At 34.0% G+C, this 17,618-nt stretch overlaps 1 protein-coding gene across 6 annotated transcripts in view; it reads left to right on the forward strand.

The window, feature by feature from the left end:
* LOC138692626 (transforming acidic coiled-coil-containing protein 2-like) overlaps window positions 1–17,618 on the forward strand; it is a 302,133-nt gene that overhangs the window by 245,395 nt on the left and 39,120 nt on the right. For 5 of the 6 annotated variants that reach the window (XM_069815681.1, XM_069815700.1, XM_069815717.1 and 2 more), the window contains one exon: window positions 7,685–7,854. In XM_069815681.1, coding sequence (XP_069671782.1) covers window positions 7,685–7,854 — 170 coding nt within the window. The remainder of the gene's footprint in view (window positions 1–7,684; window positions 7,855–17,618) is intronic. The other variant, XM_069815690.1, reaches the window with a different exon arrangement.

Here is a 17,618-nt window from a genome sequence, read left to right on the forward strand (position 1 = left end):
ATTGGAAATATATTATACGTTACCTCCTGTCCTGCATTTCATTTCTTGTTACGTCGCGCGTAGAAGCGATAACCAAGATAGCAAGCGTTCTGGTATTACGTCATAGCAAATATGTCATTGCTTTTATCGGCACGCGTGCTATAATAAACAAATTACGCACGATTTTAGATGTAGTAATAACCTGTTTATAATGCTAGGATGGCATAAAATATTTTATTATATAACATTGTTATTATAATTATATTAGAAAGTCAATAATAAAGGACAGTCTGAAGACGTACACGAGGAGAAACGAGCAATCTACGTTCCAACCATCCCGTATTATAAAGATAAATACCAACTTCGCGATATCAGTGTCACGGGATTGATGTTTGGAGCAAGAGGAACGATAACTTCTCTTCTCAATTCTGTAAGACCCTAGGATTGCACAAATCTTTTCTGAATGAACTGGCCCTCCTCATAATTAGAGTCAGTCAAACTCTTACGGAACCACCTATATTAACTCTAATTCAATTTACTGAAAAAACTGATGCACCATTATCATTTTTCATCTTCTTATTAGCTTTCATTGCTTCTTTACTTGTTTGTAACTTTTCTTATTCTGTGAACTAACATTGTTTGTTTGTTTGTTTGTTTGTCATTTTTCTTACTCTGTTATCTTTCATCATCTATTTGTTCTTTTTTTTGTTTTATATGCTTTGTCTAATGGCAGCCTCTAATTTGAGGAAGCTCTGATAGATAAATAAATAAATAAAATAATTATACATACTATTTAATATAGCCTATCTTTCTATTATGTTTATAATCAAAATGAATATGTTCATTATTCCGTTGTTTCTGTTATTTACATGTGGTTAGGCTGTGGTCGTATTTGTAAATTTTCATTCTTTCTTTATGAATGCGAATGAAATTGATACAATGTAAGTATAAGTAAATATGTTGCGTTATTATCTTTATTTAATTATGTATTATTATTCTTTTCGCAAGTCTATGTTTTCACTGCTTTTCCATAAATAAATTCACGAGCGTAAAGCGAAAGTAAATCACATTTACCAATATTGTTCGTAGTTAAAGGAATTTTGTTTATCTAAGCGCTCCCATTGGTGGAAAATGCAACTATATAGCATAGTCCTTGCACTTTTTATTTCCAGCTGTACAATTTATTGAATACTTTCTCCCACTGTATACTGCCTACAAAGACAAATTATAAAATAAACAAGAAATACAATTCCATATACGTACATACAAGTATTGTGACAAATTTTTATAAAAATGAAAGGTAATAATACAAATCGATATATCTTTAAAATATGAAACTAATAAAAATTATAACGTAAGCAACGATATTATGGTCAGAATTCATTAAAATGTAGTAACATATTTCATTTGTTACGACCTATTTTCCCGTTGCCTAAGCGATAAACATGTTACAAGATTGTAACTATCGCAAATAATCTAATGTGGATTTGATTCGTTCTCGAAATATATATGAGGAAACCGGAACTAGTGTTTTGTGTGTGGATGCTATGATAAGGAACAAAAATAGATTTGTTTGTAAGAATTTGGAACCTTGTGTATATTATACTGCAGTGTAAGTAAGAGAAATAAATTTAGAATCAGATAGTGTCAGACTGCTGTGGCTGGACTTGATTTGCGTGTAGTCCAACAAACTATCTGTCAAAGGAATCGTGTTGTTTATAGTAGCAGCACACGTGCTCGCAGGCTGGGTGGGGTGTAACAGGGAAGTCATTGTACGCTTGAGAAGCTGTGGGAGCTTTTATTTCCAAATTTTAAGAGTTCTGAGTAAACCTAAGGCTTTGTCTGACGCACTGAGTGTGCTCATGATACAAGTTGCATGATATTATTCAAAATTAAACTACGAATAATACAGAACAGAGTTGATTTTAGAATGTATTAAGGCAGTAACTTCCAACTTTCTAAATTACGACATTGGAGCGCATTTTCCTTCTCTGAGCAGGGACATAAAACATTTCGATGGCCAAAAGCAGAAAGGCTGTTTGTGCAAAAAAAAATTGAAAATATGTTATATAAGTACTGGTTGATTTATCTTAGTATAATGTTTGTTCTGGACGAAGATAGTATGTCCTTTCTTGAAGGAAATGCCATAAAATGGTTATGAAAACAAAGTAAATCCATGTGATTGGTTACTCTGAAAAACGTATTTTGCCAATCCCCACAAATTGCATTTTATGGTCATACAACTTTTCTATCCTTACCCATCGATTTATTTTATTCTGGCCTTCTATGCCCGAGGTTGCGGGTTCGTTCCCGGGCCAGGTCCATGACATTTAAGTGTGCTTAAATGCGACAGGCTCATGTCAGTAGATTTACTGGCATGTAAAAGAACTCCTGCGGGACAAAAATTCCGGCACACCAGCGACGCTGAAGATGAGTAAAGATGACTATGCAGTGTATTCCGAATAATACAAGATCAAAGATTTTGGCTAGCTTAGCAGATGTTGCAAAATATAAAGTTAAGAATAATAATGTGTTTGATCATAGAATAAAGATGAATATTTTCCCTGGACCAAAATAGTATACTTTCCCTTGCACCGGTAAATGCAAGGTAAGTATTTTCCGTGGAGTTATTACTTCACAAACTTCTCTGTATAGTTGACCTTGATTTCTCTCAACGTTATGACAAGGATTTTAGCTACTATACCTGTATAGTAGAGTTATTCCCCTAATATGTCTGGATAAAGAATACAAGCTGACAACGAAGTTAATACGATTTGAATCAACTATCGGTATGAATTTTAATTTAGGTACTTCGTTAGTGAAATGAAATTTAAAATCTACAGTTTCGAATTTAAATATAAATGTGAGAAAGTAAAAATCACATCACGTGATTATAAGCTGTATTTTTCTTTCCTAAAATAGCATTGACATTATTAGAATTTGGAAAATGTTGTAATTCATATTTCATTCACGACATAGCTCGGACGACCCGAATATCGTAGATCGGTGTTCTCGAGTTTTTGCAGTGCCTTCATTGTGAAAAAAGAGAATAAATCCGTGACATCATAAAGTATTCGTTTGAACCCTAGTCATGTAAATCCGTAACATTTATGGAAATTTGTGTGTTCTTGTCATACTCGTAAGTCGCTTTCGTAAATGTTTGTTATATCCTACTTATCATATGGTCGTCCACACCTGTGGAGTAACGGTTAGAGCGTCTAGCCGCGAAACCAGGTGGCCCGGGTTCGATTCCCGGTTGGGGCAAGTTACCTGGCTGAGGTTTTTTCCGGGGTTTTCCCTCTACCCAATATGAGCAAATGCTGGGTAACTTTCGGCGTTGGACCCCGGACTCATTTCACCGGCATTATCACCTTCATCTCATTCAGACGCTAAATAACCTAAGATGTTGATAAAGCGTCGTAAAATAACCTACTAAAAAATCATATGGTCAGCAAGGCGCAAGGACACCGCATAATAGAACGCCTAATAAACAAAACAAAGGACAGATGAAAATGTCTCCACTTTTTCCCGAGGTCGAACCTGAATGCGCGATATTCGTAGCCAGAAACGCTACAGCTTAAACTTCGCACAAGGACGTTTTAAATTATAATTTGTTTATGTGGTGTTTAAAGGCAGTAATAAGTAGTATTTATTTACGTGTATTTAGACTCAATTTCAATTTAGGATAATATCAAGTTTTATTTCCAGACGTTTGAGATGGGCAGGACATGTAGCACGTATGGGCGAATCCAGAAATGCATATAGAGTGTTAGTTGGGAGGCCGGAGGGCAAAAGACCTTTGGGGAGGCCGAGGCGTAGATGGGAAGATAATATTAAATTGGATTTGAGGGAGGAAGGACATGATGGTAGAGAATGGATTAATCTTGCTCAGGATAGGGACCAATGGCGGGCTTATGTGAGGGCGGCAATGAACCTCCGGGTTCCTTAAAAGCCAGTAAGTAAGTATCAAGTTTTAATTTTGTTTATTGCTAAGGTTCTCTTGATTGGAAAATTCTCAGTTTGTGCTATAGTCCTCTCCTTGCATAAATGATCTTGGGCTCCGTATTAAATATTTGAGTGCTGCCAGATTATAAAAAAAATACTGCCAGAATTTAAAAAATGTTTACTCCATTTTTTGCTCATTATAAGTAAAATAACAATGCAAAATCGTAATAATGTTAGTAACATTTATTGTTAAATTATATTCTCACTTGTATGTGTTATGTTCTGTGTGTGTTACTCCTGATCACATATAACAGATTGATCAACCTAATGCGCTTTCAAGACAACTACTTTTATCAATTTCACTATACTGTCATCCAGCGACTGCAAAAGAAATCACGTTATAACCCTGAAGACTTACATGGAGTAATAGCACAGTCTAGTATATACAGTCACGAAGCTTGAGTTGTGAGGGGCTAGGAACAATAGACTGTGCGGGTATTATTTCGCATTGTCTGTAATGAGGCGATATTAGCGACCCTAGTGGTTAGCAACTAACTATGGATGCATATTAACTACGTATTGAACTTCGTGACTGTATATACTAGACGTGGTAATAGCTTGCAAGCTGTACTTCCATCTAGCAGTCATTACCAAACACTCATTTTCGACGGTGGAGATCCTGGTGGTTCTCTTTTTTTATGTTGCCACTTCATAATATGGGAATGGTCATTCTGATATTTATGTGATCAGGGGTGTTATGTAACTGTTGATTTATCTTGTAGACATTAATCCCTCGAATCCAACGACAGTTATAAGTGGTCATTAGAAGCTTGTATCTGTTTAAGAGGGGGATACATTAATTTTCTTCCCTTATAAATGCATGCATCATGTTTAAGCCAATTGATGTATGTACCTGTCGGGGGAAACAGTAACTGTACTTTAGAGATTAGAATCCACATTAGTTTTGGAGAACGACATTACTAGTAATCATTAGAAAACTATGAGTTGTTTCTTTTCATAATTGGAAATAGTATCCATACATTATGTGAATGCACAATCTGAAACTTTCACAGGGTTGGCAGAAGACTACTGAATTTTAGTACTAATTTGATACCTGGCCCGGAACAATTTTTCCTTCGAAATTATTCAAATCAACTTTACAGGGAGTTATACCTGAAAGCTTGATTTGCATAATACATGTCACATTCGTTAACAGAAAACCACAATTAAAGTCACACAGAGTTAGTGTGCACTCAATGTGATGGTTGTCAGCCCACTTTGAGGTCTATGAATATAGAGAGAAAAAATTGGATCAGTGTCTGATAGAGTTCCCAGGTAGCTCAGTTGGTAGAGCGTTGGTACGTTTAACCAAAGGTCCCGGGTTCGATACCCGACCCCGGAACATTTCTTCCCTCGAAATTATTCAAATAAACTTTACAGGGAGTTATACCTGAAAGCTTGATTTGCAATTATGGTAAGTGACCTGACTTGATTTTAACCCCTTACCACATGGGACATTCTTGCACACACTGGTTTTATATTCAAATAACTTTAGTAGTTCTTTCTTTCTCAACTGATGTCACATATGGTCAAATCCAGTTCTTGACAGTGTGCAATATTTGTCCCAGTATCCAGTTTGAAATATTATATGCTTATATTATAAGTTATATGAATATAAAACTGGTATGTGCCATATCTGCTCCAGAATGCGGTAAGGGGTTAACCTTGTCAGTACTGTTCAAAATATTGAGATGGGAGAGGGAACTTATGATCTTCCAAAAATTGCCTTTTTTTTTTTTTAATGAAGATGCTTTTTTTTTGTTTTGTTTTTTTTTTTTTTTTTTTTTTTTTTTTTTTTTTTTTGCCACTAGGCCTAATATAATTTCAGCGTAAAGGCAAATCCTATATATGCATGTCGTAAGTCATAACATATCGCTGGCTCAATATTACAAGGTTCTATGTCTATGTCAGAAATATTACTACATACACCCTTGTAACATTTATCCACCGATATAGTCTTTCTCGCTCTTTTTCTTCATATATAGGGTGATTCAGGGTTTCTGCAACAAATTCTGAGGGATTATAATCTCGCAAGGAGGAACTTTTTTTTTTTTTCGAACAACCTATTTCTTCTGATTCTTCGTTCAGGAGCTATGCATCCTTGTTTGAAGAACATTTGGTAACAGTGGATAGGCAGAAGAGGACCTGTTACATAGCCAGCACGATCACCTGACCTAACGCCCCTTGATTCTATTCTTTTGAGAAATGTGAAGAGTGTCGTGTGTGCCACTCCAGTTGACATCAGTGAGAAACTAATGTTGCGGATACACACTGCCTTTGACCAAATTTACTAGAGACCTCGAATGTTTGAGAGAGTTTGATAGTCAGTGTTATAATGGTGACATGAATGCAATGAGATTCTAAGTGGGCACTTTAAACAGTTTTAGAAAAGTGATGGAATTGTACTTGAAACAATAAATAACTAATTTTGTAATTAATCACTCAAGATCTCTTTGAGCAATTGCGTAGCTTTTAAACAATGCATCAGAGAGCATGGGTTGTCTGACAAAATATTATTCTTCCTATGAGACTTATCATTTCTCAGAGTTTGTTTTTCTGAATTGCTGTGTATATTTGTTCACGAGCTGCTCTCTGTCTACTTACTGGTATTTGTCAGTGTACATACGGTATACCTTTATTGCTTATACAAGATTTTCCTTAGTGTAGATATAGAAGGTGGGCCAAATGTCATTACCCATTTCAGCAACAGTTGAGGACTTGAAAGCAAGATTGAAAAGGGTCTCGAAGAAATTGATTCCGATCAGATACTGTCTGGAAAAGTATGTTTGAATGCCCAGGATTATCTTCGGGGCTATATCAATGCAGAAGAAAACTAATATAAAAACAATGGGTAGTAACTTTCAATTCATTCTGTATATTGCAGAAAATTACGTTGTTGCCAAATATTAAGTTACAGGGAGATGTCTGCCCAAATGCACTGTTATTTCATTGATCACAGATCCCACAGTTATTGAGCTAACGATTTAAAATTTGGTTTGGTTATTTAAAGTAAATTTTTGTATTTTGGATCTTAATTACAATATCGTAACATTACAGGAAGTCCAATTGTAAACCGACCAAATTAACCTGACATTACTAAAGATAGGGAACATTTTCTCATGACCTGATAGAGATATGGATATAAAAGTTCGCACACATTTTCCCTATATTATAGCTAACAAATCACTGTAAATAGAATTTAAAAATAATATTTAGCTTTTTTTAATATGTAAAATGTTAAATATGTTTTATTAAATTAGTAATATTTTATATATTTTTATCTAAGTAAAGTACTTCAAATTGATGCATAAAAACAACCTGTCAACAGAAAAAAGTATTATTCAATAATAAAGAGGTTTACAAAATTTCGTTACTTTATCTCAAGTAGTTTTCGAGAAAATGAAGCTTAAGTTTAGGATTGTAAAGAAGATTGGAGTGGCACTATGGAATTTAATAATTATTTTGGGGCATTTCCTGATGAAATTTCGAAATAAAATGTTGGCAATCTAATCTTTAATCGTCTGCGAATAAAATAAAAATATAACAATTCAATGTTTGACGGTTTTCACTCTACTTCTCCCCATAAGCAATTGAGATCAGTCTTGAGAATATCTAAATACGTAATTTACTTAATTTTGTAATTATTCTAATATATTTTAATTATATTCATCTGATTTAATGTAATGTCTCTTCTTTGCAGTGAGAAGGAAGCTGTCCTATTCAAGAATATCGGAAAAGAGGATGTTGTTTCGCTGAAGTCTGCTTGTCCATCTGAAGGTAGCTTCCTAAGCCTCAACAGTGTTGCGGAAAATACTTTGCTGCCTGATCTATTGCAGCCAGAATTTGTCTACAAAAAACAGACTGATACAGGTTGGGTTGAATTGTTGAATCCTTTTTGTGGTTATGTTGTGTACAGTAGGCTACTTGCCAGCCACTGTGATCTACACTAGCAGCCAATTTATAGTAAAAACAGATAAACCATGACATACCTCAATGGTAAGGAGCTGATCTCCTGATCCAAGGCAGCGACAGGAGTGGGTTCGAATCCCACATGGGCTGATAAGTTTTTTCTGTTACTGTGAGACGAATGTTAGGTAATCCACGGAGAATTTTCGATCTCGTCCCGCCAAAATATTTTGCTATCTTTAGGGCTGGTGATTTTTTAGGAATTTGAAATTAGAAATTTGACTTTCTGATTTTAATATTGCATTTTGTAACATTTATACATTCATCATTTAGCATTTTGTAGCGTTTTGCAGGAAAACATGGGCTCTAGTTTAATATGGAAAGATATGCCATGTGTTTTGAAAATATCGTGTGGAATTAAAATCATACTTGCATAGAGATACTAACTATTTATTACCTTGTAAATCGTGTTATTGAATCAGTGATACCATTGAAAGAAATCATAGAACACATCTATAAATTTGCATAAACATATTGTTTATTAGTATTATAGTGTATTTTGTCCTCTAGTCTTCTTGAAGAACCGATGTAAAAGAAGTAACGTTAATGTTGAACCAGACTTAAGGCTTAGAATATTTACAAATTGAGCCAAACTTTGCAAAACTGATAGCTGCAAAGGAACTTCAACAATCTATTGATAATAACTTTATTGTAAGTAAAGAAAAGTTTCATTTTTTTTTTTTAGCAAAGACAAGATATAAAGTAAATTAACTTTCTATTTTCGGACTATATTGAAAAAATAAAACTAAACTTTAATATCACCAAGGAGTCCGTCTCAAGCTTGGGAACCCCTGGTCTATATCAATTGCAAGTCGTGCTGTATAGTGGCGTGTGGTAGCATGACGTGAAGGGAAGCGGTGTCTGTATGTATGCCATTGCTCGACTGAGCTTCCTTGCCTGTTGCCTACATACAATGTTTCCATGGAATCGCTTCCCCGAAAACGTCATCACTGCACGCTGCTGATACTGTATAACCTCAAAGTTGTGAAGAAACTTTTTGGAAACAGTGTACTGTAAATATTACATAAATATAAATTTAACTTTATATAAGAAAGATATTATTTGAAAAGTCGTCAGTTTCGCATTTATATCGTATTGTAGTACAAGTTTTGCATTTTATGACTTATTCAAAATTCTTTAAAAATTGATATATAGGTCGTGAAAAATGAAAATACAAAAATAGACGCCTTTACAGTCATTTCGCATTTTATCGCTCTTATGAAACATCACCTGCCCCTAGCTATCAGCAATTCCATTGATGCTAGATAACCTTGCAATTGATACATGTTAAATAATAAATATAAAAAAAGAGGTAAAATTCAACAATGCAATCTCACACACATTTTGAAAACTATATTTTACGCTAGGTGCTTCCATTTGTAATAACATATTAATTTGTGTTCACATCTAAGTTCATGTTTGCATGCAATTAACTTCTTTTTTATATATGTTCATATTATACATTCTTCATTATAACATTTCTATGTGGAATAAAACATATGACTATTTGTATGAATAAATTACATTGTCGCCAAAATTAATACTAATTACACAGATGAATTAGCAGTGATATCAGAGTTTCTGCAAATAGGAAATTTAATGAAGTTAGTGAGAAACCTTTAGCTAGATGGTTGAATATTTGAATGAATTTATTCTTGATTTTGTAATAATTTAGATACGCAAGTTTATTAGGTGTTTGTGGAATGGAATGAAATACAGTTCTCTCCTTGAGCAGCAATAGACTCAAAAGCTTGCAAAACAATATCCTTTTAGTAAATTTTATATTGGCTCATCAATTTTTGCATATTAGTACTGTAGTTTTAGAATGCTTTGTTTTTTAACTTATATTTCACTTTCATGTCATCATAATCATGAACTGTAGTACCAGTATTAGAGTATGTTTAAATGAATTTCAAGATGTTTTTGATTCTTATATAAACACTTTGGTCATGGGTATTTCTTATCTTGATAATCATTGATTTTTTAAACGTTCGTTATTGCTCAGGATATACCTGTGCATAATTAAATGTGTTGAATCCAACTTAAGCTGAAAATCCCTATGAGCATGTACTCCTGTTGCTTTCAGAATTACAGAATTTGCCATAGAAATTAAATAAACCATTTCTTGAAATTTATTACACTTAAAGCTTGTTGAATTGTATTGAAAGCAATATACTAAAAGAAATATCAAAACTGCTGAAATTTTACACGAGCATTGCTGTTATGAATGATAAGCAACTTAGAAACAGTACTTGAAGGCTGGTTGATTTTCTTTTGTTCATTTAAGAAATTTCAAATCTTTCAGGAGACACAGTTGAGGAAAAACTGTTCTATTATGACACTATTATCTTGCTAAAGAGTCATAAATATGAGCATTAATTTAGGAAGTACCATTCCCCCCCCTCTTCCCTCTAATTTCTTTGAGGCTAGATTATTTGGATTCTGGGCCTAATTTATGGAAGGAAAACTCAGAATCTCCATTTTCAACATTTTTAATTTAAGCTAGGGTGTGATTGAGTCTGTGCATGATGTCTGCTGCTATTATTGCGCTTTCCTGAGAACATTTATTTCAGTATTGCATACAGACCGAAGTACCATATTTATCCAAATGAAAGATGTCGTTTTATCCGATTTCTATTCCAAAAAAGTTATGATCTTGATGTACAATGAAAACATATACTTGGGTATTTTATTATGGATTTTTAAAATGTAGGCCATACAAAAACTTACCGAGTGGTTCTTCCCCCATCTCCCTCCCCAGAATTGGCTGCAACAGAAAATTTGTGGCCACTATTTGCATATCATTCTTTTCTGCATAAGTACAGGGGCATATTTTGCGGGCTACCGGTGGTAGCCCAAGGAAATTACAAAAGAAAAAGTTTATAATATAACATAATGTAATAATTTTGTATTATTAGTTTTACCATAGTAATTAAAATTAAAGTAATTGTTAGATATATTTTGTGTAATAATAGGGTCAGCGGTAGCCCAAACCCTTTAACCAGTATACGCCACTGCATAAGTAAATATACGCCATTTGGATGCTTTAAAACTGGTGCATTTATTGCTAATATGGTGAAATCATAACAGGGTATTCGTATACTTTAAGCGGAGAGAATGGTTTTTATAGTGTGGAAAACCAGTGACATTTAAAAAAAAGAAATGTTTCTCTCTTTAAAATGCACTTTCATATGTGAAAAATATGTTACATAAAATTTATGCCCTTGGCAGCTGCTGCAATACTATTTTTAAAGCTCTGGCACACAGGATTTTCAAGGAAAAAGGATGGTTAAATATGGTGGAAAACCAGTAAATTAAACAAAAAAAAAGAAAGCTTTAAAATAATCTTTGATATATGAAAGGCATATTACATATAATTTAAAGCACATTTATGACCCTGTTAGCCATTTTTAAAACTCTTGTTCACAAAGTTTTTAAATAACACTAAACTTTGATTTTGATTTCCCGTAACTTTAACTTTTTGCTTTACTCTCATAAAAGAAATTATTTATCTTCTGTACTATTAATGCTACATCATGATATTTGGAACACATGTTCTTTAACTTGTTGGAAAACTTTTCTCTGTAATATAAATTTGTTTTATTGCAAAATATCCCTTCATATTTCCATAAAAGTACCTCCAAAATTCATTCTTAAAATGTAATTGTTTATGTTAAAACTTTGAAAACCAATATCAAAATTATGCTAGACATTTTAAAGGACGTCCTTTTAGTAGTAAAGTGCTATAGAAATTTTAAATTTATCTTTGAAAGTGACTGAAATATATTCACTGTATCCTGGTTGTTTTTTTTTTTTTTTTCTTCTTCAAATTTTGGACCCTAAATTTTTTCTTTCAAAAACGTAATCTCGAATTTAAGTTGTTGCAGCAAAGATATTTCTACATACAAAAAATGAGAATTGTGCATCTATTAGAAAAGAAATAAAAAAAATATATTCTTCTATTTACAAATAACCACTACTTTAGATACTAACATTAATAACAAAAAGAAATAACAGAAACAGTATTCTAGTTCAAATTTGAACTGATAATCGTTTTATTTATTATATAGTTCAGCAGAATAAACATTAAAATTCGTTTTGTGAAATTTACCAATAATGTATTTTGTATGTTGCTGAAGTGTAAATATTACAACCACATATATTATTGAAGAAAAATTCGTTCCAGCACCGGGAATCGAACTCACGGCCTCTCAGCTCTGTGTGCTGAGTGCTCTTTCCATCTGAGCTATACCAGGACCCAATTCACAGTGCCGACTGAACTCTCCTCCTTTTGTATCATTGCCTGGCGTCGTGAATCGGATCCCAGTAGAGCTCAGGTGGAAAGAGCGCTCAGCACGCAGAGCTTGAGAGGTCCTGGGTTAGGTTCCTGGTGCCGGCACGAATTTTTCTCCAATAATAGCTATCTACAATATGATTACTTATAGTCATTGATTATTCATTGAGGACGGCGAGGCCTCATATAGGAATATAAGTATATTATAGCCATATTTTAACATCTGTTTGTAGCCTTATCTCAGAATAGGAGGGTTCAGAATACAGAGGCAAATAAATATTATGAAAATTAAGGATAATATTTTATACAGAGGAGTTTTATCTTCGAGTAAATACTGCAACATATTTCTTTTACAATTCATGTCATGTGCATTTTACGGGGGGGGGGGGGGAACTTCAAGAATATAAGATATGTTGTATTTCAACAAAGCCTGTAACTGGGGCACACAATACCATCTAAATTCGCATATTGTTGCTGCGCCTCCAAAATCTGCTGTCTATCTGTTTTTTTTTTATTAGGCCTATTATTATTTTGCAGGAGAAAGAATAAAACATCGTCACTTTAAATTCCCCTGATATCTAAAGCTACTTTCGGTATAATTTCATAATTTATCATAGGCCTATATATAATTGAATCGGTCGGAGCTAAAAGGAATTAAGTCAAAATATGAAGTTCTGGGTTATGCAACAATTTGAACAACTGATGTCATGCGCATCGAACGGTGGACGAAGGAACTAAGACTTTTAAATATTCTTTTGTCTTCTATAACATAAAAATATAATATTTGTGTTATTAGTGGAATATTTTTTGCTTCTCCTTAAAAGTTGTAAAAGTGACTTAATTCCTTTTAGCTCCGTCTGATTCAATTTAATGTGGAGCTGGAATTTATTTAGGATATCTTCCTATGCATTCTGTCAATATGATTTACCCAGTTATCTCTGTAGTTTTGTATTTAATTTCGAAATTCAATTGAAGAAACTTGTTATGACCAATAGGCCTAGGCATATGAAAAAAAAATTGTGTTGTATGTATTTGTTCGTAGCTACTGAAATCAAAGCATGTAATACTTAATAATATGAAATAACATTTATTCAAGATTTGATTACCCATTAAGTAATTACAATTATATATTATTTTCACTTTATAGTAGGCCTAAATGACAATTTATACAAATGCATAGAATAACCTATTAAATTCATTTATCATGTAATGATTGAAATTATACAGAAAGTAGCTTTGAAATTTAAGGGACTTAATATTGACAATGCTTTTTTCTTTCTCCTGCAAAAATGTTTTAAAAACACATAGCAGATTTTGGAGGTGTAGTGACGATATTTGTGGTCTTGCCATAAATACTGTTACAGCTTCGATAGTACAGCTTACTTTAAATATCAGAGACAAGTAAGTGAACCAGGCTGCAACTACATTGTTTTGATTCAATCCGTAGGAAAGAGAACACACATGTAAAGTAAGGTAAAGTAAGAGGATTAAGAAAATGTGACAACTATGCAATCCACAAGTGACGTAAAGTAGGAAAGTCTTGTTCAACATGTTCAGAGATTTTTGGAACACATGTAAAACTGATCTGGATATTTTATTATACAGTCTAATGCTTGATTGACACTGCAGGTGTGGTGTTAACCACTTTAACTGGAAGATTACTACATTGTAGGAACAAGAGTAGTTGTCAAAGCTGTGGCACCTTGTGTTCGCCAATATTTTGTGTACAAATAGTGGAGTATTTCACGGTATATCCCACTTATTAATTCTTTGCATCCATAGGGGACTTATAAATTATAAGTACATTGACATGATATGAAATCAGAAGTTTCAATGAATACCTGCAGATGGAAGATTGCCTTTGGTACATCATTATGTTCATTGTTGTCACATAACCATTCATCTCACAGGCTATGTAAATTCTCAAAACATAAGGATATAGGCATCAGAAAATCCTCATGTGTACCATGAGACATCACTTCGTTCAGAAAAAGTTGGAGTGTGGCGTGCAGTATCCGGTCACAGGATCATTGGACCGATTTTCTTTGAGGAAACTGTAAATATTGATGTGTATGAGAACATTTTCACAGACTTCTTGGAAAGGTAGACAAACTTACGCAGGGATATTTTCAACAGGATGGTGCCACATGCCATACCTAGCTAACTAATCCATGGCACAAATCAGCAGCTTCTTTGAAGACAGTGTTATCTCTAAAAGTTTGTGGTCTCCAAGGTCACCAGACTTGACATCAGCAGATTATTTTTTGTGGGACTAACTCAGTGAGTCTACAGAAACAGACCACAAACCATCCAGGATTTCCTGACAAACATCACAACCGAAATAAACAATATAGCTAACGGTTATAGAAAACTTATTTCTCGCTTCACATGCTTAAACAGTGCGCTTAAAACTTTATTCATCAAGAATACATGATTTTAGCGTTAAAAATCCTGAGGGTTAATCTCATCTCAGTCATAATCTTGTGAAGCCCAAGTAAGAAGAAAGTGAAGACATTAATAAAGTATGTTAGAAGTCTGGGGATGATCATTAGGGATATCCTGAACTAGCACCAACAGATAGCGCACGTGTACTTTGAGGGATGCGCTTTGCGTGTGCATTTGTTTTTCGATATATAAACATTGAGGATATACGTAATGTATTACTATATTAAATACTCTTAAAAACAACTAAAATGACAAATTTTTGTTGTGTTCCTATATGTGAAAACCAGAGAAAGCTTTTTGTCTTCAATAAGGTCCTGAAATATCCTGACTATATGCTTTAAACATTAAAAATATAAGTAATTAAATTGCACCTCGAAAGTGCTAGCTATTAAATAAAAGTAACTACTTCAAGTAAGGAATTGTTGATTACAGTCTCAATTTGGAAGAGGAAAAAAGAAAAATTAATAAAAACATATGCAACCTCGACAGCAAGCTATGTTAGCTTAGATTATATGCAGTAGTTGTAGGAGTCTCCGAAGTTTACGCCTGCAGTAAACTCTCGATAAACTGGGGGGGGGGGGGTATATTATCCAGGACGATTCGTAGTGAAATCCATTTCGTGAATAATGTTTTTAATGTACTGTACCCTAATTATTAAAACCATGTTTTAACTTCAAATTTTCAAAATCATCATACATAGTATTCAAAACTGTATGTCCTTAACCTACAAAACGCAAGATTAATCCTGATAATTATTACGATCATATTATATCATCCTATTAAAAATTGTATTTTTTCTTTCTGCAACTACAGAAAAAAAATACCAGGAATTCAATCTCGATAGTTCCTTCCCTATAAAAAAAAAACACATTGGTGGCTGCGTATTCTGTTTTTAGCGTACGGTTCGTAAATACTAATGGTTAAAGATGATATTCACCTTCGACATAGTTCCTATTTTTTTATTCGTGCACCTCGTTCTCAAAGTTCTTGTTTAGGTTCATGAACATTCAATTTACTCGTATCTATATTCTGCATACTGCAGATTTCTCCACCCATCTCGGGGAATTGCACAATATTATACAGGTTTACATTATTATTTATTGTAAATTAAATTAAATTATGAGGTAACAAAATATTCAATTATATTAAATTATACTAGGTTATACAAAATAATTGTAAATATAATTTTGACACGCACAGAAAAACCAACAAGTGGGAAAACGTAATCAACTGTAGCATATGTCATAACATAGTCCTACAACCTGTTGTGCCGCATGGAATGCTCCTGCCATCTAGCGGTAAAACTTCGCATAAGATATCCCTATTTGAGCATCACCTTGTTTAAAGATATCTGGAGCTTCTAACAAGATTCAATGTCACTTCATGAGATAAATTTCACACAAGGATCACTTTTGAGAAATGTGCCATACATAATTTATCTGGTTGATTTACAATCTGGCAGCAGTTATTTGAACCCTCTGAAATATCCATGCTTAGATCTTCACTTGAAAGTATTGAGTGCAAGATAAGACATCCTAGTATTGGCAGCCAGAAGCAATTCATGGAGACAGCTATGGCAGTTTACCTTTAGAGTTTAGAGGCTCAGCATAATTGGCCAGATATCAAGCTTATGTTAGGAGCAACCATTTGTAGTCCTAATTGGTTTAGTACAGAAAATCTCTAATCTCGTGCAGTGACTAACGAATTTGCACTGCCTCGGCCGAAGCAAGTGCTCTCCCCAGTTATATCGGCCCCATAACCATAGCAAGAAAAAGAAGACTTGCCTATTTATTTTGCCATCACACACAGACTAGAGAAACAAATTACAATAATATTTATCCTTGAGGATAGATGATATTCACTTAATTTATGGGTCACTTGTGTTTTGTGTGGATGTAAATTAAGTTTCTTGGTTGCTCTCGCTGCTGACAATTTGGATATCGTGTTTTCCTGAGCTAGGCATTCTAAAGATTTTCGCAGAGATTGTTTGAGCCTGGCACCTGTTTCGTCTAATTTCTATTGAGTGTGAATGCAATACTTTGAGATTTTATTTATTTGAAATAAAGCCCGTTTCTTCACACTTTGCCGTTAGTATATGGATTGTGGTCCTGTTAGGAACATTCCTTTCTGGGAACTCAAGTTGAAACAAACGAGGACAACACTTTCGTAAAGAGTGGTATCTGTAATACTAATGCACAAGAAACACTTTTCTGTAAACTGTGCATATGAGGAGAGGACCAAAAATAACCGGATTTTTTAAATTTTTTTATTGAACTCTACATTCACAGTACTTTAGTCCCCTTCAAAGTATTGTTCATGTGCATTAATGCACTTGTCCCAACGCTTTTGCCACTGCTGAAAACAGTGCTGGAACTCTTGAGGCAGGATACTGTTCAAAGTCGTTAGCGTGTTTTCTTTGAAGTCATCCACATCACTGAATCGCTTTCCTTTTAGAAATTTCTTCATCCGTGGAAACAAAAAAAAAAAAAAAAAAAAACGACGGATCCAGACAGGGTGAGTGGGGTGGATGAGGCACAAGCACCATGTTGTTGTTTGTCAGAAACTTTCGGACCGTCAGAGCTGTGTGGGCTGGGGCATTGTCGTGGTAAAGCAACCAGTTCCCATTTCTCCACATTTCGGGCCGTTTTCGTCATACACTCTCTCGTAATCTTCGTAACATCCAAATAGAAATGTTTGTTCACTGTTTGTTCTGGCAGAACCAACTCTTTGTGGACAATGCCATTCACATCAAAAAAACAAATCAACATTGTTTTCACATTGGATCGCACTTGACATGCTTTCTTGAGTCGTGGTGAATTTGGAGTTTTCCACTGGCTCAATGCTTGCTTTGATTCTGGATCGTACCCACAGCACCAAGACTCATCCCCAGTCACAATTAATTTAAGAAAATTTGGATCGTTCTGCACTT

Source organism: Periplaneta americana, chromosome 2 (assembly GCF_040183065.1).
Source record: "Periplaneta americana isolate PAMFEO1 chromosome 2, P.americana_PAMFEO1_priV1, whole genome shotgun sequence".
NCBI lineage: Eukaryota > Metazoa > Arthropoda > Insecta > Blattodea > Blattidae > Periplaneta > Periplaneta americana.